The sequence below is a fragment of the Corvus moneduloides genome, chromosome 4 (assembly GCF_009650955.1).
Source record: "Corvus moneduloides isolate bCorMon1 chromosome 4, bCorMon1.pri, whole genome shotgun sequence".
NCBI classification, from domain to species: domain Eukaryota; kingdom Metazoa; phylum Chordata; class Aves; order Passeriformes; family Corvidae; genus Corvus; species Corvus moneduloides.
Window position 1 is genome coordinate 63225054 of NC_045479.1, and position 22720 is coordinate 63247773.

Below are 22720 nucleotides of genomic sequence, written 5' to 3' on the forward strand. Positions count from 1 at the left end.
AATTAAATGCAGCTAATTAAACAGAGCTGCTGTTACCATTGTTACCATAAATTCCTAAGGCCTTCGTTTCAGAAACAAGATGATTGTATTAACTCTCTTTCTGGCTCTTTTAGCACAGTTTTAGTCCATTTTACTGGTGGATAAAATTATGCAAATAATCATCTTAAGGGATCAAGCAAAAAGAAGGTAAACAAAAATTGCCACATATTCCTTCTCAAGATCTTTTGATTCTGAAGTCAATTTCCTGATTCTGAAATATTGATGAAAGACTCTGAAAGCTTATTCCAGATAATCAAATTAAAACTGCTTGTGAGAACCTGAAGAACAATCTCATAATACTGAGTGTTAAAATGGATGATTAATTTTAATCTCCATAAATGCAAAGAAATGCAGAAAGTGAAAAAATAATGCTAACTGTGCATACACACGTAAGTAATGATGGGCTCTAAAGCAGGTATTACCACTCAGAGAAAAGATTTTCAAGACACCAGCTTAAGCCCATGGGTAGTCAAAAAACAAACAGAATTTCAGCAATGTCAGGAAAGGAACTGAAGCTAAAACAGGAAACACCATTATTCCAACAGTCAACAGTGCAATTACACCCTAAGTACTGTGTGCAGTTCTGGTCATTCAACCAAAAAAGCAAGTAGCAGAACCTGGAGAGGTGCAGGGGGGGATGTTGCCAGAGATTTGGAAGACCAATGTGAGCTTTTGTGGGCTAGGGTTCTCCTGCTGGAGAAATATCACATAAAGGGTTATGATAATGGTATATGAAACCTTTCCCAGAGGGTGGAAAAGTTTAAATGGCTCTAAAAAGGAATTAGACACATTTATAAAGGACAGTTAGAGCACAGTGATCCTGAGACCACCACCAGCTCAGAGATTCTGTAACACACTGAGACATAAAAAGTAGGAAGGTGCAAGAGGGAGAAGATTATGCCTGCTTTGTTTCTTGTAGCCTTTTCTATACCATTTGCTTCAAGCAGTACTTAGAGACAGGATACATGTTAGACAGAAAGCTATTCTGAGCCAGTAAAACAGATTTTGTGCTCTTACTATGTTGTCCTCACTATGTGTAAAGTAAGAATTTATCTTTATTCAGCATAAGATTCAACTTTCCTTCAGCTACAGAATCACAGGAAAAGAATCCAGAATTCTGTTTTTAATTCTAACATGCTAATATAAACAAATAGCCATAATTCACTTAATAATGTATTATTTTTTTAAAACAACTTGAATAGTTGCTAAAATGGAAAGAAAACTATGTTTAATTTATCCAGAAATAAAAACTGCTCTCAGACAATGGGTGTGTCTAGTTTTTCTGGTCAAATATCACACATAAATTTAGACCAAAAAGACTTCTACAGATCATAATCCAGAAATTTAATAAAAATTTTTGTAGGACTATACTTTCCCAGTTCTGACCTCAATTCATGAAAAATACCAACACTGAATATGCTTGAAAGAACTGCAATGTATAGAGTTGCTTTTAGACAACCCTAGTGCATTATTCTGGTACTGAAGGTTTGAAGGAGTTGACTTCCTGTATCCTACAAGAAAAAAAAATATATTGAAACACTTTAGAGAGAAAAAATACAATTTAAAACTATGTTAAAGCTCAATACAAAACCAACATTCTGTAAAATTCAAGCTGAGGCAGCCATACATGATTTTAATTTTAATGATAGCAAGGTATTTCTCATTTCTCATCAGGGACTCTCATCACAGCATGACAAAAATCCCCATTGTAGGAACTAAGCAGCCTAGGAACGCCTGATCACAGTTATCCTTTTAGTTTAACTCCTTTGATGAGCAATTCCCATAGGCAATGTTTAAAGTTAGTGGAGAAAATATATCTCTGGCATTAAACTCAAAGACTTGTGTTGGAAATACATTACACAGAAGGAGAAATTCCAAGCAGAAATCCAAAATTCTTTCAACCAATTTAAAGCTTATCTTGCTTTCCTTGGTGTTGCAAAGTCTGTGTGTAAGAATATATGCAAAGCTGAACTAGAATTTGGCTACATATAATGTTGAAAAATAAAAGCTGGGACTCAGTTCTCGGATCAAATTCATGGTGGCATTATTTCAACCTCAAATTCAAGTCTGTATGAAATCTCAGTTGTTGGGCACTCAGTCATGTGAAAGGCAATGTACAACAGCAAAAGCTGAAGGGCAGTATTCCCAGTTCAAACATCTCCTCTCAGTTGCACATGATATCATGTGAATATCAATATTCCCCTTATTTTACATAGTTCCCTACAGCAACATCAGTGGGAGATCTGCATACATAACAAGGGCAGGGCAGCAATACATAGAACCTGCAGCTCAGAAGTTCTGGTGATTAAAACAGTAGAAACAGCTAGATTGGGTCAATAGGACGAGATGAGCAGACCCTCACTATTTCCCAAAGTATTAAATTAACCACGCTAACAACAGTGAATGCATTTTGAAGTTTGTGCAAATTCACTACCCCTGTATAACACTGTTCATGCAACAGGAATATAAAGCACAATTAACCTTCCTGGGAACACAGGTTTTGTTTTACAGAGAAGGACATTATACAAATATCACCTCCACCTTTCCACCAGAAAAACATTTAAAAGGTTTTCTTATTGATTTTTCAAAGCCTTCTGTATTTGTAACAACAATGCCTAACTTAATTACTGCGGCAATAATGGGACACATTTACTATCCCAGAAAAGGAAAAAGAATCTGCCATTATGTCTCTTTCTTGGATTAAGAACTATGCAACAAAAAATACCCAGACACACTAAATATCGTAGCTGGGCTCTCTATCAATCTGGCCATTACTAAAAATTACCCCAAGGAGAGAAAATTACATATTTTGAACCTCAAGAACAAGTGAAGGAAACATGAGCAGATCAGTAACTCAGAGATGATGGTTGGCAGAGAAATGTGTGGGGGGTGAGGGTGGCATTAATTTTAGTTTTGTGAGTGTCCCAGTAATTATGGGAACAAAGCCAGCACTCATGAAATTTGCCCATCAGTCATTAATTGTCAGTGACCACTGCCACAGTCATTCAAAACCAATTGGAAGTGAGAGAAGGAAAGTGTATCAAAAAGGCATAAACAATCCAGAAAAACCACTGCTGGCACACACATGTTAAATGGGGATTTCACTGCCACAAAAATGCACATTGTTCTCTCTGGAAAGAATATTCATGAGGACATAATTACAATATTTGGTGTTGCATAAACAAAACCCCAAAAAGCACACTCCTCATCTGAATAGTGAACCCTTCAAGTCAATCAATGATGGAAGCTTACATGGAGAAAAAGGAAAATCCTTCGTCTTATAGATGTATTATCTTTCTGCCTAATCCAACGCTCTTCAGGGGATTTCAACAGAAGACATCCAGTGGGTTTTGAAGAAGTCCCCTATCACCTTTCACTAACTAAGAGTTTGTTTGAGCTTCTTTAAACAAAAAATAAATCTGTGGGGCTCTTTCAAAATTAATCTAAAATATTAGCAACAACAGGATTTTCTGCCTTCTTCTCTTGTAGTACTGTCACTTATAATCTTACTGATGCTTAAGTAAGAGATTAAAGTTTGTTTATTAATGTTCTTTATCCATAACAATTTATTCTAATTCTGCTTTTGCCTACCTAGTCATAGTGCAGGTAGAAAAAATTCTTCAGTCCTTTACTAAGGCAAATGCTCCTTAACCTCAGAACTGTATTTCTTACAGGATTAATATTAGAGGGGAAAGATTATTTGCTTTTACTCCTTGCTAGACCAAATTCTACTTTTTAAACCATGTGTTAGATTCAGTTATTGAAACAATACAGAATTTAAGCTGGGCATAATGGAATTTTAACGGAATACCATTTACTGAAATAGATCTAGGACTATATTTTTCTATCCAGCATTATCTGTTCAGTTTATTTATAGAAATTTACATGCTAATAAATATCCTTTAGCTACAATCAGCAAACAAAAATTTTTGTGCAAATTCCAGCAACCAGTATAGCAAGCAGCAAGTAGGCAATACTGTTCTACTTGCAATGATCTTTTCGCTAGACCAACAGAAGTCCAAAACTACAATTTAACTTTTCAAAAATTAACACCCATGTTTAATGAATAATCTAAACTACTCAGGAGATGTTAAATGTCACAGTGTGAGACCAGACATCGTAGGGAAGCATGAGAACAAAAGGATGGTGAGACAAAACTAAAGGTGATAAAATCCTTCAAGAATTTGAAAAAAAGAGACAAGAAGGGAACAAACCACAGAAAGTTCAAACAATTTTGGAAGTCCTCTCTGTTGTGAACAGGTATTATATGTCATGTCTTTAATAGTTCAGAAGACAGACACTCTAAGGTCTTTCCATACCATTTTTCACTACTCATCAGAGCAACATTTTATGATCATGTATATTAATGCAGAACTTGCAAGTACAGGTGTATTCTTCAGTTATGAAGAGACAAAGTACATCAAATAATGGTGGGGACAGAATGCCCAAGCAGAAATATCATGGCACAGAAAGTGACCACAGAAAATTGAAGGGTAGAAAATATGAAAATATCTGTATCTTTGAACAAAGTGGACCACCAGAAAAAACCAGTAAGTTTAATGAATATTAATGGAGCTACAATTGGCAACAGCCTAATGGTCCCCAATAAACCCACTGAATAAACAATGATGAGACTGAAAAGTGTACAAAAACATCTGCCCCCAAACCACCAATGATGGCAGTCCTTTCCCAAGTCCACAGCTGAAATACTGAATGATTCCTCTAGTCCAGTGGAGGAAAGTAGAGGATCAATACAAGACAGAAACCCTTAAAATATGAATGTCTGAGTATACAAAATATAACAGTCCCAAAATAGCTAAAGCTGACTTTGTCCACCCTTTGTCCAAGTGTGAAAATTTCTAAAAAAATGACATAAGTTGAAGATAAATTGATGGTAAAGCCAAAGCCACAGTATAAAAAGCATGAGGTCCATCCTGCAAGAGCAGTGGCAGACACTTTCAGATTCAATAGTTGCACATGACCACAATGAATGCTGTAGTATTTGTTTAATATGAAAGTGATATACACTTATTGTAGACATTTTTTTTGAACAGAAGGAACAGAAATTTCAGATGCTGATCAAATGTTTCTATTTCTGTCATTGGAAAACTGGAATGACTGAAATTTTGTTAAAGGAGTGCAAATTGTGAGAATTGTGTTTCCCTGTAAGGAAAACTCTTGCTTCCTCAAGTAAATATTCTATTATTGAGAAGGTAAACTATAACTTTAAATTCTCTAAGCAAAGATTTTCTTGTAAAAAGGAAAACTCACAGACTACTGAAGAGGAAATAGATAAGAGAAATCCAGCTGGGATTGAAAGAGGAAAAAAGTATTTTAAAAACATAAATCCAACTCTCCTTTAACCTTTGCTCCCTCCTTCCAAAACAACAAAACTTTTGGACAGAGCAACTCATGTCTTTCATGGTGGTGTCAGAGCTGAAAGATGAAATAAAAATTTCTATAATTAAAACATTTCTCAGATTTTGCAGTCTATTTGAGCAAAAGGACATTGAAACAAAGTCCAATGGCGAGTACATTTAAGTGTGCAGACAAAAGAAGCTGTAGCTTCTCAGTCAACTTCAGAGTGAAGCAGAGCAATGTCATCACTGCAGTGTCAGTACAGGAAGGGTGTAGGTTATCAGTAGTGAGATAGTATCTAGACTAGATAATTTCTCAGATGAAATTGCTAGTTTGGGCTATTGTGAATAGTTTTGATAGTAAGATACGACTTTTTTTCCCTCATATCACTCTTTTCCCCTCCTTCATGCACCAGAAGGAAGGGGATCCAACATAAGATCTGGGTGCTTCATCTTTGTACAGGGAAGATCTCTGGGCAGCATCCCAGTCTCAGGAGTTACCAGAGTCTGGCCTGCATGGCTACAGAAATATGCACATATTGATATGTAAGTAAGGCTCATTTGTGTTTATAGCAAGTGACTGCATTCATCTGGAATCATTCTGCATTTCGATGGCCTTTTAATTTTTACAGTTGCATAGACAAAAAGATCCAATGCTTCACCAGAACATGTAATCAGAAATTATTATTTTGATGAAACATTAGACTGTATTCTGTACAATGTAATTACATAAAAAGGTTTGATGTTTAACAGAAACAAATTTTAACATTTCTTGTCAGGATTCCAAAATCCTGCCTGTTTGCCTTATCAGTCCTCTTACCAGGTCTCAGAATTTCCTCATATCCAGAGATACTTTTCCCTCTTCATGTTTCTATGCTGAAACAATTCTAATGTTTAAAGACATCACAAATCCAAATATATTTTTATATAGACAGCAACACATTCTCCACATCTCTGCTTTTTATATTTTCCACCTTTTATAGCCACTTATTCTATTCCAAAGCCTTCTACTATGAATTCTGAAAATATAGTTCCTCCCTTCCCAACAGTTCTGCAGTATCTGCCATCCGCATACTAAGTGCCTGTGCCTTCCTCCCACTCAGGCAGATACTGAGTTCTCAAAAAGCTTGAAATGTTACCACTTTTTTTTCTGTCCCACAAACAGTGATTATCTGCCACTGGGTCTTCGAGGGTATTAGTCATGAAAGACAGAGGCTTTTTAAAGAGCTGCATTATCTGTCAAATCTTAAATACAGGATATCTGTGCTCAGACAGGATTTCCCAGTTCTATTTAACAGGGACTCCAACACTCACTTTGAGGATTTTAGGCTGGAATCAAAGACCAGGTGTCACAAAAGGAAAATAACTGAAACCTTTTTTAAAGCTTCTTGGAAAAATAAAAAGAAATGGAAATCATAAATACAAGGAATTCACTTAATACTAAGACAAAACCTGAGGTAACTGTGTTTGTGAAACTCAACTGCTACTGGAACAGAAAGGTTTAGATACATCTTCTCTTTAATTGTAGTACATTGTAAGCAAAGAGCAATCAAGGAATGTTTCAAAAAAATGACAAACACTCTACCTTTAAAGCTATCTGAAAAATAACAAGTGTTACTAGAGATTTTAGCAAGTCATCAGAGTTCTTATTTGGCAGCAATGGACTTTGAAATGTTTACCATAAAAACAGCCAACCACTCCTTGCAACAAGTCAAAATTTCCATCAAAGAACACCAAATTGGCTTTTGGCTCCTAAATTTGATGAAATTGCTGACCTTCTAGACGAAATTTAAAATGAGATGATTATGAAGAATAATTTTTTAAAAGGAGAAGATTAACATTCCTTTTTCATTAATGATCTCTGTTAAAAAGAAAAGCTTTCATAAAAAATCAGAGGGAGGAGAAACAATAAAACCAAAGGTAGCTGGACATGTTGTAATGAATATAATCCCACAAGCCCCTCATTATTAAATCTATCACGCTTTATTGCCATTTAGAAGTCAGGGACTGAAGGATTAAAGCTATAAAGATTATAGGATTAAAAATCATATACGCTGATTTCTACCTACGATTAAACAATATTTCATAAGGAATGTCAACCTTTTGTTCTTTACTGGCATCAAGGCCTTGATCTTTGCAAAATGTGGTGGGGTGAATTCTTTTCTGTGTGACAAGACAGGATCACTCCTTTCAATCGTCCTTGTAGGAATATTTCAGGTCACCTCTATTCTCATGCCACACGTTGTTTGCATTACAGTGGGAAAAAACCCCTTGTGCTGCCAATGACAGTTCTGCTACTTGCTTCAGTGGTGAGTGGAATCCAATTCATAGCTCATTAAAGATGTGAATTGTTAAAACTCTGGCCCTTTTTCTCCCAATGAGTTTACAAAATCTCTCTTCCTCCCTTTCTAAATTACATTACACATTCCAGCTGAAAACTACTTAAGCTTAGCCATTTAACTTGGCAGCAAAATGAAAAAGAGATGCTTTTGGAAACTGGATGTGAGTAGCTTCAGCAGCTCCAGCAGGAACTCAAGCTACCATAGTCATTCTAGCCTTGGACTGCCCTTCAGTTGCAGTGTAGTTTAAAGTGTAATATCATTTTAGCTCCAGTTTGCTGGCTCTGTTTTGGGGTATGTCACTGGTGAATGTGTCTATTTTATTCTGAAATTAAATTATAATTTGGAAAGTCTTACAAAATAACAGTAAACCTTTACTGCTGTTAGAAAATGCATTATTCACAGTATCTCACACCACTGATGAACATGCTGTGTTCCTTACAGGGGGCATTTGTTATACATGTTACAATACTTTACGCATTAAGGGCCATTAGCAAAAATATTATTTCATAGATCTATGAACTTTTTCAGCTGCGAATCTCAGTGCAGTTTACAAGCAAATAATCTTCACAGCCACATGAAAGGTGTGTTTATATGACCCTCATTCAAAAAACTCAGAAATTTGAAGTGATTTGTTTCAAATCATCATGAAGCAATTAGAATGAAAGTCTGTGGTTTTCCTCATGAAGGACCACGGGACAAGTTAGTAGGTTCCTCAACCTGCATTTAGCAACCTTTAAAATCCTCACGTTGCTGGAAGAGTTACTATGGGTTGCCAATACCTCCAAAGACAGGGATCCTTGCAGGCTGTGTGCTTTGACAGCAGGCAGCTGTGGGATGCCTCTGGGTCCTGGGCATCTCCCCATTTAAATGCACAATCTGAGGGAGCAGTGGGAGTAGTGAGTGCAAGAGAGCCAAGTGCTCGCTGAATAATCAATGATAAATTTTTTTCTCTACTTTTACTCCTTCTTGTCCTTGCAATTACCAACTCTATTTAAGATTAGTGTTAGTACTCTACAGGGATTTGTATGGCTGAGACTGTGAGAAACTGTAATGGTTGTAAAGGCAGAGTAATACTTAGTAGTTCATTACAGCTGAAAGGACTTATCTCTTACACTGGTAAGTGTGCTCCAAGGAAGCCTCCCTGTATGCAAGAGCTCCCCCAGGGAGATACCAGAATGCTGCCCAGGGCACAGACAGCCAAGGTATGTACATGTGGACAGCTATTTTGTCTTAAAACTTATCTAAGGATGAAGAATTACTCTTACAAGCTGTGTCACTGAACCAGGTCATCCAGAGAAGCGTCTTCTGAACTCCCAGGAAGAAACTCTAATGAGGTAACCCCTTTCTTATTTTTATTATCATTATTGTGAGTTTGGCATGGAAGGGTGTTTTGGTCAGTGAATGCCCAGATGGTGTTGCCAGCATGAAATGCCCTTCCAAATGTCATAACAGTTCAAGATATTTTGTTATGGTTTAATTAACCCAAAATTGAAAATGCAAGCTGCGAAAACCATGTTCAATATGTCCTAAAATGACAGAAAAAAATTTCATTGTGATCAATATTATTACAAGTAATGCCAGCTCCATTACAAAAGTGATTAAATAATACTTAAAATGGGGTTAATAATCTGCAAAAGAGATTTCTAAGTAAAAACTCTGTGATTTAAAGGTGCCGTATTCTTATCATCTGGAAACACCTGGATTTAAGTCAAAACTGGAAATAAATGTGGTATTCTGTCAATCTGTTTCCTAATTCCCAGTCATTTGTTCCTATCACAAAGCCACCAGGCAGGAGTGTGTGATGGGCAGTCCCTGCTCAGAAGTGACTCAGGCCTGGAACAGGAAAGGGTTTGATGTCTGAATTGAAAAGCGCTTGCAGAGCAGCATCAAAAGTTTGCAGCAAAATTACTCATCTGTGCCTGGCACTCTCAGCTGAACTCCGTAAGCATTGCTTTCTTGCCCTTGGGAAGAAAACAAAACAACAGTTCTTGGCACAGGAACTCAAACCATCCCAGAGGAGATGGTTTAAAATGTCGAGGGACAGTGTCATACTATATGCTCCTCTCTGGAGCTGCTCTCTATTATATCTCTGGATTGTTTAATCTGAAATTACATTCTGCATCCCACCTCACAGAGGATCTTACTCAACATGTCTTTCTTGCTTACAGGATAGTGTTTGTTCCAGCCTGCAATGCAGGAACTTCTGCTTTAAAATAAAACAAGGAGACCCTCCCACATTTTTTTGAGAAACATATATAATGAGGACTGGTCCTCAAGAGAGGATGCAGAGGAGGCCAGATTCAAGCTCTTAAAGAGATGTGATACTCAAGATTTGCTAAGCTCTGGAAGAGATCAAAATTTGGGATGCAAGCTTGTGATTAGCCTTTCCTCTTTTCTATCTTCAGCCATGTCCCTCTTGACTGTGCAGCCTTTTTGGCTTGACATTTTGTACTCAATTTCCTACCCACAAATAAACTCCCAAAACAGGGATCTGGATTTCTTTTCAGGCACTGGGCATCCAAATATCAGATGCTGCAGCAAGTATCTGCTTAGGTGCCCACATCAGTTACGACGGGGAATTCTTTGCCTGCCCCTTCACAGAGGGAGCACTCCCTCAGCCACCTCCTGTCCATTGTGGTTGTGCACAATGCTTCCCCTCTCACCTGAAATCACTTAATATGTCTGTATTGAAATATAAAAATTCTGTATTTTTCATGGCAAATATTTTACTAAGGCTTAGACTCCAGCCTCCAAATGGCTTTAATTGTTAAACCCACTGGAAGTATTTCTGAAATTTCATGTAACATGGATAGGTGGATAGACAGAGAGGTTTTTTCAGTGTGGTTAGAAGCCGTTTTTTATTAACTTATAACAACAGGAATAATGAAAGATAACATAGACCAAGTAAATTTTTATGAATTGCATTGCTTCCATTGTATTAGAGACAGACACTTATGTGGCCCTTACTTATTTCTGGCTTAGTCATGTTTTAAATTAACACTAAGCTAAAATTCTGCAAGACAGATTTCTTGAAAAAATGCACATGTGAATGGATAACAAAATAAGCGAAGGCCTCTTTGTACATAGTCATGTCTCATTCTATATAAAGGCATAATTTCATATGGTGGCCTATTTAATACTCAACAACATTCCAGCATTTGAATAAAAGAATTAGGCTGTGCGGGTACAAAGTCTAAAAAAGAGACTCTTCTCAACATATTTCCAACAGCAAATATAATTCCCTGGATACAAGGTTTAAAATAGTAATGCTGGTAAACCCTTGACTGTAGTAGAACAAATGGTGCCACTTAACACACAGTGTAACTAGCACATAGCATTAGATATCAATCATGACTTTTATGATTTTTATTCTTGTTTTCATCAGGAATAAAAAACTACTTTTCTGAAGATAATATCACTTTCTACTTCGGTTTCATGGGGAAATGAACTTTATAGGACCGTACTATTTCCCCTGTAAAAGTCTGAGTCTATTGTTAGTTTTCACCTAAATTTAGCAGAGACTCAGGTATCTCAAAGACAAATATACTGCCCTTCCAAGAGATACTCTATGCTCAGCAGGTACTTTCTCGTTTGCACAGTCCAATCTGGTTTGCAGAGACAGAAAAGAAGAAAAGGTTTTACAAGCCACCGAGAGAAAAAGAAAATGTTGGAAGCAATGAGCAGAATACCATGTAGAGAAACACAGTGGTCAGGGTCACACAGCACTATACAAAACCCAAAAGCTAGCCTTCTCTCCTAGTTCATATTGGGATACTTCCTTCAACAGAGACAGGGGATTGGTCTGGAGTTGTAAGATGTCCTGCTAGCACTTTTTTCAGTCAACAGTGTAGAGCACTTCCTCCTCATTCCACCTCCTCCTCTCCTACAGCACTGGTCTGCCCAAGTTTCACATGTAGTGCTCTGATACGGATATATCCCAATATCTCAAAAAATCCCACAACCCCTTGTATCCTAGACTGCTGAAAGATTTGTTTTCAAACCCAAGGCTACTACAATCAAATAAAAAAACTATTTGTAGGAGAGTATTTATCCTCTACAAGTTGCCATTAGCGGGCATCGGAAAACACAAACGGTATCCGTTTAAGACAAAAGCTCACTACATGGCTTCCAGTGAAAAATATGTGTAAGGGAATCAAGAAGTAATGCTTTACTCATAAAACCAGCATGCCTATGCCCAAGTGCATCTATAAAACAAAATTATGAAAGGTTGGTACATCTTACTGCAGCATAGTAAGGAATCAGGTAAGCAATGACAAATTCTGAAGAAGAGCTGCGTGGGGCAGTGGGAGCATCAAAGGTACCGCCTGTGACTACAGGAGTGGGGAATATATAACCCAACAAAATGGGATAGGAGAGTGGGGTTCTGTTCAGCATGAAGACACCGAAATGCAGCAGTCTGTCTGCATACAGGTGTTCACACAGGTGGATCAGGTGTCTGTGTCCTCTAAGTGCCAAAGCAGAGCTGATATTCACAGTCAATGAAGTATAAAGGCAACTCAGCTCACCCTACATAAACATCTATATTCTGCAGTCAAGTTGGTGGGTGTAGAGGAGATGGAAAGACAGATGACGGATGAATGCTAGGTGAAATCAAAGTTTTATTTATAGTTGTAGGCCTATTTGTATTTCAAAACTAGGAGAAAGGAGGTTGACATAAAAAGAAAGAGAGGGTTAAGAGTGATAGAGACTACTGCTTGGGACAGATTAGTAATGAAATTAGTGAAATTTGTAAAAGAAATGAGTGAAACTTTACATATCTGATCCCAGGAAATTTCAACAGCTGTTTAATAGCCAAATTGGATATAGAAGAAATCCTTGATTTTTCTCCAGAATAAAAGTTCCCTAAAATGAATTAAAAAATTTGAAAAAATTGCTACATTTCTTAATGAAAAATGAACTTCCTTAAACCTGTGATATTTCATGTCATTACAGCTGAACTGCCTTTCAATATAAAACTACATTTCTTACTGCCTTATGGGACTTGTCATTCTTTTCCATATTCTCTCCTGAAGAACAGACTCAGTTAGAAGACCACTCACATAATATACCTGTAATCATGCAAAGCCCATGAATCTACTATGTTATATGACTTTACAGGAAATTTAGCAACCAGGGAATCTAGCTCACAGATGCAAAAGGGGCAGAACTATACCTTCTCTAGTACTCTACACATAAAAATTGTTTAACCAATTTTGATGTAAAAAAAAAAATCATTTAAAAGTAGTATTTAAATTCAAAACCCCCAAATTTTTAATTTGTATTTCCAGCAGAGAAAACACAATTATTTCTATTAAGGTCAATATTTTCTGGAGGAAATCAGAAACGTGTAAAAATTGCAGCTGTTATTGTAGAACTGCCAGCTATTTCTACTTATTGCTATTATGAAACTCAGATTGGCACCATAAAAACAGAGAGTAAGAGGCAGTTCTTGCTTCAAAGACCTGCCATCTAAGTAGATCTGACAGAGCAAAAGTCAAAGTAATTTGCTGAAGTGCACACAGAAGTTCCATGAGAGAGAGACAGAAATAAAGATCAGCACTTAAAACCTCCTGACCTACAAAAGGATTTAGAGCAGTAGGTGTCATTAAAGAAAAACAGAGAGTCCACAGCACGCAGATAAAGAAAGCTTGACTTGGTAGAGCTTGTCAATCTCTTGGCAAAAGCATATGAAAATTTTTCAAGAGGAGGGATGTGCTGGAAGGTTGATTCAGATTTTGTGAAAGGAAATGAGCAAGCAGTGGGATTTGCAGATACAGAAGCCAGAGATAATGAAGAAATCATATTTGGCAAAGGAGTATTGAAGAGCAGAAAGTGGAAGAGAGGAAATGCGTGGAGCAGAGGGGGCCCTCAATACCACCAGCCCAGAACATCAGGACTCTGATACCATACTCTGCTTGGACATTGTCTGGTGTGGAAACTGCATGCTGGTGGCAGAATGAAGAAGGAGGACTTGGCAGGATTTGCACTGAAAGGAGAACACAAAAGTTGGGTTATTCACAATGAAAACCTGATAGGAGAATCTGGTAGATGATTAAGACGTCCTAATGTATCTCAGAGAATCAATACAAGTTTCAGATGTGACAAAATGAATGTCAATGAAAAGCACAGGTTATGCAGGTAGCGATAAAGCATCAAGGTAAGTATCATTTCCTATCTAAACACTTATGTCTTTGTAAAATTTTGTATCTCTGAGTAAAGTATGCCAGAATAAATCATAAAGTGCAACAGAAAAGATGTTTGGCATAAAAAAAAAACCTACCAAGCCACAGCTGAAATTAATTCTTGGAGTTAGATTAAATTTAAACAAAAATTCCAAATCCCTGTGTGCTATAGCAAAGTCCCTTGTGTTGGACCTCCTTGGCAAGGTACAGTCATTTTAAGGCATATAAGCGATTTTGAAGAACTTTTTCCTCTGCAGGTATTGGATTAAAAAAAAGACAAATGATACTTTTGAAAAACAGGAGGACCTTAGAAAAGAGAGGATGTTGCAAGAACAATCACTGTAAGAATAGAAAATCTCTCCCTAAAGTCTTTTATGCATCACTCCAAGTACTTTGCATTAATGAGCAGAGCAATCTTAAAAGAACAACATGACCCAGCATACTATAGTGATTCAGTAATCCAGTGGTCAAATAACTATAAAATAATGCTTTTTCTTTAATGCACTGATCTTCATCTTAAATTGTTTCAGATACTTTGATATTTTTTTTAATATTTAAGTGCTGTTCTGATCTCAGTATACAACAGCTAACAAAAAAAGGAAAAAAAAAAAAGCAACACATTTACTCCAAGTAACTCTGTGCAATGTTACACCACAGATATTGGTGGATTTTTTCCCCTGCTTTTTCCATTAGTATTTTCTTAGGAGCAGGCTAAGATATAGCTTCATATAAGTAATGTGAGAGATTCAGAAAGCAAAGCTCCTGTGCCCTTGTTTTGTTTCAGTATCAGACCTTTTTGTAATCACTGTAGAATTTAGTCTGGGAGCTCGTGTTGTCTGTGCTAGAATAAGCATCACAAAATCATTCAGACATGTAATTTCTGATGTCAGATGAGAACGTCAGAATTGCTGCTGAAATAAGGAAGCAATTTTTGGAATATATCAATCTTTCAAAAGAAAGGCATTTACAAAAAAAAACCAACCCAGAAACATTTTTTACTAAACCACTGACCCTGCAATTCTTACAGCCAGCGACTCCTCAGTGACCTCTTAATCAGCTCTGACTTTCCTTTCCATTAATAGTATTTACATTAACAAAATGTATATATTTTGGACAATTTAAAATAAATCAGATGCAGTACCTGAAAACTTACTAATACATTAAAAATATTTTAAAATGCTTTGAATTAAAGCACATAGCATGCATGCATTTAATGCTCTGTATCCCACAACAATAAAATAAGTAGCAGCCTTTAGAAATCATAACATCTTAACTGACTAATCGAACTGACATGGAAGTATAGAACAATGAAAAAAACCCCTTATCAGAAACAGATCGACTACAACACATTCTTTCCTTGACTTTATTAAATGATTTTGATTACTGATAAACTTTACCAGAGAAAAATTAGAAATTATACTCAATGCAAAGATAGTTGGATATGATTTGTATTATTTCAAATCTCTGAATCTCTCAATATAATAATCTCTCTTGCTCAACAGTTACAGCTCCTTTAAGCATCCTCAGCAGTATATATGCTTTTAAATTTTAAAGCATTAGCAATGTAGTACCCCCCAAATCCAGCCTTGAACTCTGACAGACACTGATCTCTTGTCTCCCTCCCACACCCTGTTTTATCAGACACTATTTTGTTTAAATTGGCTACTAAATAGCATAGCACTGTACCTTTAAATACAAATCAAACAATATTCATATTCCCACGGTGCTGCTAGTTTCCCTTATGCATTGAATCGCCTGTAGATTAAAAGCTCAGAATCTGAAAAGGGATTCTGTTCTGCAGACCAAAGTTCTCTGTAGGAGATGAGGGAGAGGGTCAGTCCCGGAGTCACACACACAACAGGCAGAAAACACACTTGTGATCCTCAGCTTTGGATAGCATCAGAAAGGGGAATAAAAAGCAGAAACACATGGCACACTGAGAACTGGTATCACTTATGGCTTCTAACCAAAGCAGCAATTAAACACCTTTCACCATTCCCCCAAATGCCTGATTTTTGTAAGAACTGAAAGAGAGACACACACAAAGGAAAATCCCCTCTGAGCAGCAAGGAAAACTTAATCACCTACCATTTTCTTTGCACTCTTCTGGAGGTTTAGCCTTTTTCGCAAGTCGTGGATCCAGCCATGATGTTGTCTTTGTGTTATGGCTGAAAAGAAAAGAGATCACTCTGAGCAGACACATACTGAAAGGAATCAAGTTTATTCCTTAAGAAAAAAGGGTTAGTCCAACAAAATTGCAATCGATACACTTAATTTGCTTACTGGTTCTAAGTAGCCCTGAAGGAGGTGTAAGAGTAATTGTGCAAGGCAGCTGTAAATTTGGCAACCTCAGCTCCCTGTCCTCAAAGCAGCTATTTTTATTAAAATCAACTAGAATGTTGCCAAGTTAACCTCATTGAAAATGCAGAACTCATCCAGAGCAAAAGGAATTTATTACAAATACAGTGTTCTCCCGTTGAAAGAGTGCAGGCGACAGGATTCTGTACCATTCTCACAGTTTTCGGATAGAATTATTTTCGTCTTAAACCTGTCCTTTTCATAAATACAGGTTTGTTATTTCTCACCAGCAGCACTGACAAGGCATAGCAAAAGTGATGCAAATTACAGCATGCTCCTGCAAAGTCTACATTTACGGACAGGGTGATTAATGATACTTTGTTTAACAAACCTTTATCTCTCCATATATAATCCTTCCATAGAGATAAAATAGATATGCACAAGCTGAATGAATCATGTGGCTCCTTTCTATACTCAGAATAGATCTTTGAGAAATCAGCCATCAAATAGCATTGAACTGGCACAAATTGTTTTCTGGGAGATTATTTTGCCAAGTGAATTGATACTTAGCACAGCTAATGAGACTTAAAGCCAGATCCTTTCAATGTATACCTTACCCATAAGCAATTAAATTTGGAGGCAAATATTGTAAATATATTAAGGAAGACTATAAACCAGAAAATGATGTGATCATTACTCTTTGATTTTTTGAGATGCCTTTCCTACAATACCATCATTCAGAGACACTTCTAACCCATGTTTTATTTATCTGATACATCCTAGGAGGAAGCTCATTCCATACAGTATTGAATTATTTAGTTTATTATTAATTTGCTGTGTCATTTTAAAGTGTGCTTACAACTTCTCTTATAAACATTGGTATAAGGTGTACAAAAACAGGACACCTGGCAAAAAAAATGGATTAGGATGCAACTGTTTGTGAGTTACTGATAGAGTCTATGTGATCCCAACACCACTGGTTCCCTTAGGGAAAAATAAATAAATAGAACCAATTCCTTCTCCCACCTTGTCTTCCATGGCAGATAAATTTTCCTCTGCCTCAATTTCTCTCTCTTTCTCAAAACAGTGACAGCGCCTACTTCTCAGCAAATTGTCACTATGTTAAAGCTTCCTCCATGTTTTGGATGGGAACGAAGGTAGATGAGAGTTATGTATGGATAAAATAGTAACTAAATGAAAATTGAGGCATTTAAATTCTTTTTTCTTTAATGCATTATCTAGTCTAGAACACCATTCGTGACAGGTGAAGAGGATAAAGAAACCCTTTCCTTTGAGAGCTGAGCTATATTTGCAGAGTATGAAGAATGATGAGCCAAAGGTAAGGTGAACTTGAAATGATGCCAGCAGCCTGTGCTTGATTGCAAGTGTAACTAAGACTTTCTCAGAAGCTCTGGCTGCCTGTGGTCTCCTGTAGGGTGCATTTTTATACTGCAGCCACAGCCCAACCACAGCTTGTGCAGACATACTTGAGCTAGCTTTAAATTAACTGGAGGAGATGCTCCAATAGTGTCAGTGCAGCAGGGTGGAGCTCAGCGTGGGCTCATCGCCCCAGCATCCATCCACTGAGCTACTTGGGTGCATCCAGCAGCACATGCTGAACTCCACACCACCAAGGCTAACCCGTCAGCAGTGCCAGGGCTCAGAGCGAGCCTGGACATACCTGTGGAAGCTGCAGTTGCATCTCTGGAGTGTGGGCATGTCTGGACAACAGCCACTCTCTCCCAGCTCTTAATTCTGAATTGTTTTAAGGACCTCCACTGACTGCAAGGACTAAACCAGAATCACAGATTGTCTCCGATGGCTTTAAAAGAGCAATATATATGACCACTACTACCTATGTTTGCTGTGGTATAGAGCAAATCTTAAATTTTACAAAGGAAGTAAAAATAATTACCCCTGTTTTAAAGGTGAGAAAATGTAGTCACAGAGTCATGAAATTACTGTTCACATCCACCAAACAAGCCAGGGACAGCAGCAGTACTAAAAGCCAACTCTGTTGCAAGTCAACTGGCCAATGTCCACCCCTCACACCCGGCCAATTCACCAGCCCTGAAAACACCCCCATAATATTTTTAGAAAGAGTTTTCAAGTATCTGCGAAGACAGGTGCCAAGCTGAAAACAAGCCCAATTCAGCATCAATATTTAAAAATGTGAATTAGTTGGATTACAACCTTCAAGGTTTTTGGTGAAACTGAGAACAGCAAGCAGTTATGTTACCCTTTAGCATAAATGTGGCTTCTGCAAACCCAGCAGGACTGAAGTCTCAGTTATGTGCAAGATGGCCATATTAAACAAAACCATAAACAAACGAAAAAAATCAACAGCTCTTACAACAGAAGAGTGATCCTTCAGTCTGCAGTGGAATTTCACAGAATGGAGATGGTATTTCATTTAGATCAGCTCTTACAGCACTCAATCTCCTCTTCTAGGTGCTATCTGTCAAACCTGTTCAGCTACTTAATAAAAGCAAAACTCATCCGCAAGAACTTTTATCTATAGCAAATAACTGCAGGAGAAAAGTACCTTTCGAAACTCATCCCTCTTTTCCTTACTTGTATCCATGCTTTTTCTCTTGCCCTGCCTTTCCACTTTATAATCTATACTAGACATACAATGCAGTGGGACTAAACAACTCTTGCAATGGGACCTTAAATGCTTCTGGGCAAGTGCTTCAGTGGCTAAAAAATCCTTTCCTGCTCTGAAGACAGGACTTGAAAGAAGGCAGAATCAATCCCACCTGTCTTCTAACACCTCTACAGTACCATCAATGTCCTCTTATGCTCTCCATAGTGCTGTTTGCTTGGATCATTTTAGCAACCAGGTACACAACACACAAGCATTCTTTCAAGGAGGACAGACATGACTACTGTCACACTGCTCTCAATAAAAGAGGGAAACGAGTAGCCCTGGAGTACAGCATAGTGTTTTTTATGCATGTCTACTTCTGTTCTGCACAGGAGGTTTACTTGGCAGGGTATTCTTCCAGTCTCCCTTGTGTCAGCTATTCCCTCTTCAGTTCTGCTAAGGACTAGAATCTCTAAAAACTAAAGGAAGACAACATTTATCTCCTAAACTGTTTTTATTATAAAGGAAGCCTTGATAGGAAAGCTTTAACTATGGGAGAGGAGACAGAAGGAGCAGTAAATTGGCCAAATTAACACCAATGGCAAAAGTAACACATATCTGCTGCATAGGCTGTGCACACTGAATGCTTTTTAAGCACTAAAAACCTGGCAGAGGGCATAACCTGTGTACCTTACCACTGGTCTAATCATGTGTGTCCATTTGGGAAGTCTTATAGACAGACCAGAAGGAAAAGGGGCTGGGGATTTACAGATTAGTTATGAATGAGTTGTGGATGAATAGCAGCAGCAGTTGTGGAATAAATGCTCCAACAGGAATTTGGAGCTGTTGTCAGTGACAGAATGAGAGTGAAGTGATGCAACAAAAGCATCCTGTGAGAAATACATCTGTGGCTCCACCAGCAATTTCCACTGACCAATGCTTCATTATTTGGCAATAACTATACCTTACAATTAAAAACACGTCTAGAAAGCCCATCTTTACATAATTTCAATGATTTTGATTACTAGTTAGGACTCCTGAGATAAGTGCTGGCAAACCAACAGTGCTTGTCTTAAACTCTCTCTTGAAATTAACAGTAAATTCCTAATTTTTCAGACTTTGAAAGCAGTTAACAAAGGATCCCTTTGGTCTTGCTTCAAGCACATGGAATATGGGAAGAACATAACTTTTTAAAATTCATCCTAATTTGTTACCTGCTATGCACAAAATAGAAACTGCAGGTAGGCCTGAACTGTGTTGAAGTTGTTTTTTTTTTTTTAAAGGTCATTCAGTAAAGCAGAGCTTAATACTTTAGCCAAATAATAATTAGCCAAAGTCAATAAAATAATTATTGCTAAGCTAACTTAAATCCTCTCTCTTTGCCAAGTATTTGCACCTAGCAGAGACAGTTTATTATAATCAGAGTCCTCTGGTATTAGTTGCACACAATTTTGAATATACGTGGAAAAAAAGTTCTTCAACTGGTTTAAATAGAGTGAAAGAAAGCACAGAATACTTCCCAGAAACCTTGACTCAACCTCCTGTTTTTCTCCAGATTTTCTTTATAGCTCCACTTTTTTCACAGAGTCTGTTTATTTGCCTCTGTTCCCTGTTAATAGCACTGGAGCTGGGTACTAGGACTAGAGGCTCTCTGGGAACCTCACTGGATACCACTCAATATCTTTAGGAAGTAAAAAAACACTAGGAGTGTGGCTTTTCTTATCTAACAAAGTGTTATCTTTTTATTATAATTATTTGTTAGACAGTATATTATTTTACTTAAGCTTTGAATATAATGGATTTGTGTTATCAATCTGTCAGTTTAAAACACTTTGACAGATGAAGTTTCTTGTACTAAAAAGCCTTCAGGCAATCTCTTGAAACCTTTTGGAAGGAAATATAGAAAGTACTTACTGACAGGAATAGCTTTAATGTCTTTTAAAAGCACTGCAAACCTATTCTAAATAGTGAGTCTTGCAAGGTATGTAACTTGCATGTTATTGTGAAAAGCATTTCAAAAAGGGCATTTACCAGTGTGCTACTTCAGTGTGTTTGGGGGCAGCACATATGGGTTTGTTTGGTTTTTTATTGTGAACATATTAAATTTCGGCTAGTCCTTGATCTAACAACTTGAGCAAAGGGGAACATAGGAGAAGAAAACCACAGTGTTCTGTGGGCCCCTGGACTTCAACAATGCTAACTCCTCCCTCGGTTTTTTTATGCTGAAGCATTGCATATCTGCAGAGATTTTCAAGTAGCACAATAATGATCTTCAGGTAATTTGTATGTGGAGGGACATGGGTAGGAAAAACAGAACATCAAACCAGCAATTTTACAATCCATCCATTGTGGGATGCTACCTAAACTTCTTGCACACATGTAGGAACAGATACAAAAGGAAGTTGTCCTCTGGCAGTGGTTTGCATGGCAGCAGCTGTGATTGACAGTTTGCCTTGCATTTCATGGTGTGCTCAGAGTTCACAGTCCTTAAGAGACCCAGGTCTGGGAGTTCTATCCTGTGAATCTTAGATGGCCTTGGGCAGTAGAGGAGCACTTCTGTACCCAGCCCAGAGACGGTGGTGCTGCCTCCAGGCACTTGCAGCAGCAGCAGAGGCTTATGCAAGATTTTTAGGGGAATATATAAATGCTTAGAGTCTCCTGTGGTAATTTCTGCTGTTGAAGTAATTCTCTTTGACTCAGGCAGTTTAATTTCTGACAAAGAATGGGCTTCATCTCATGTGACTACAAAAATTACATAGCTAATTGTGTAGGATTCATCTCTCTTCAAGGGAGAGACACCTATACAGAATAATTTATCTTACCTCTCTTCCAGCAGAACCACCTAATCATATGCTCTTAAGTGACATAATGCTGGTATGTCACCTCCTAAATGGCATCTGGCTGTCACTCCAGAAGGTCCTGGTTTTGACAAGGTCTGTGTCATATCTGCTAGGATCATGGAGATGTCTTGGGCTGTTACTGTGCCTCTACAGTGGTGCTTTGGCTTAGATCAGGAGGTCACTTTTCCAGTGAATCTGTCTCCCAGTTATCTTCTTTTTCACACTAAGCGTTCTCCAAGCTTGTAAGCTTTTCACTTGAATTTAAACTAAAAGATGCACAGCAGGAGCTCACTTATTGCACTACATTCACAGGCATGCAGCCCATGGCACCTGAAAAGACGTAGAAGCTGTGGCTGCTGGGTCATCAGCACCAAGAGTTTCGCTCTGCAGTCTGCTGATATTGCTAATTTAGATAGGGAAATGGTTTAGATCAGAAGGAACACAGACTAGTTTTAACGCAAATCTGGTCTCATGGACTGAGTTCAGGGTCCAGAGGTTGTAGAAAATGAAGTGCACTCCCAGAGATCAACTTTCTTTTCAGTTTCATCTGAAAGGAATCCAATGTGCATACTCTGAAATGTGAGCCAAATCACAGTGTGTGAAGACAACCAGAAGATTTCCTTCAGAAGTGTACTCCTGACACAAATTACATACTACAGCAGACAGAGTTTTGGATATCTGGAGACATCTTTACTGGTAGAAGCAGCTGTATTTTGGCAGATTAATTCTGCCCTTATATATGGACAGGATGAATCAGCCTCTCTCTCCATTGACAGGATGAATTCTCTCCATTGACCTCCGAAGGAGGCTCGGCAACTGGTTTACATTAGGTACCTAATGCTATAGGGCAAGAAAGGTGAACTGATTCTTCTAGTTCAATAAATACAAAGGAGAAAAGTTATAAAAACATGACAAACATCAGAGGAAAGGTCCTGGAAGATGAATTCTGCAGAACAGAGCAGCAGAGACCTTTGGGGGAAAGACTAGAAATAAGAAAGTGAGGAAAGACAAGAGGAGTTAAGCTGGCAGTTTGACCTGGATGTCAGCACAGATAAAAACAGCAAGTGAGAGCAAG

At 37.7% G+C, this 22720-nt stretch overlaps 1 protein-coding gene across 11 annotated transcripts in view; it reads right to left on the reverse strand.

The window, feature by feature from the left end:
* MAGI2 (membrane associated guanylate kinase, WW and PDZ domain containing 2) overlaps nt 1–22720 on the reverse strand; it is a 726260-nt gene that overhangs the window by 211685 nt on the left and 491855 nt on the right. For all 11 annotated transcript variants that reach the window (XM_032106792.1, XM_032106787.1, XM_032106785.1 and 8 more), the window contains one exon: nt 16009–16088. In XM_032106792.1, the coding sequence (XP_031962683.1) occupies nt 16009–16088 (80 nt within the window). The remainder of the gene's footprint in view (nt 1–16008; nt 16089–22720) is intronic.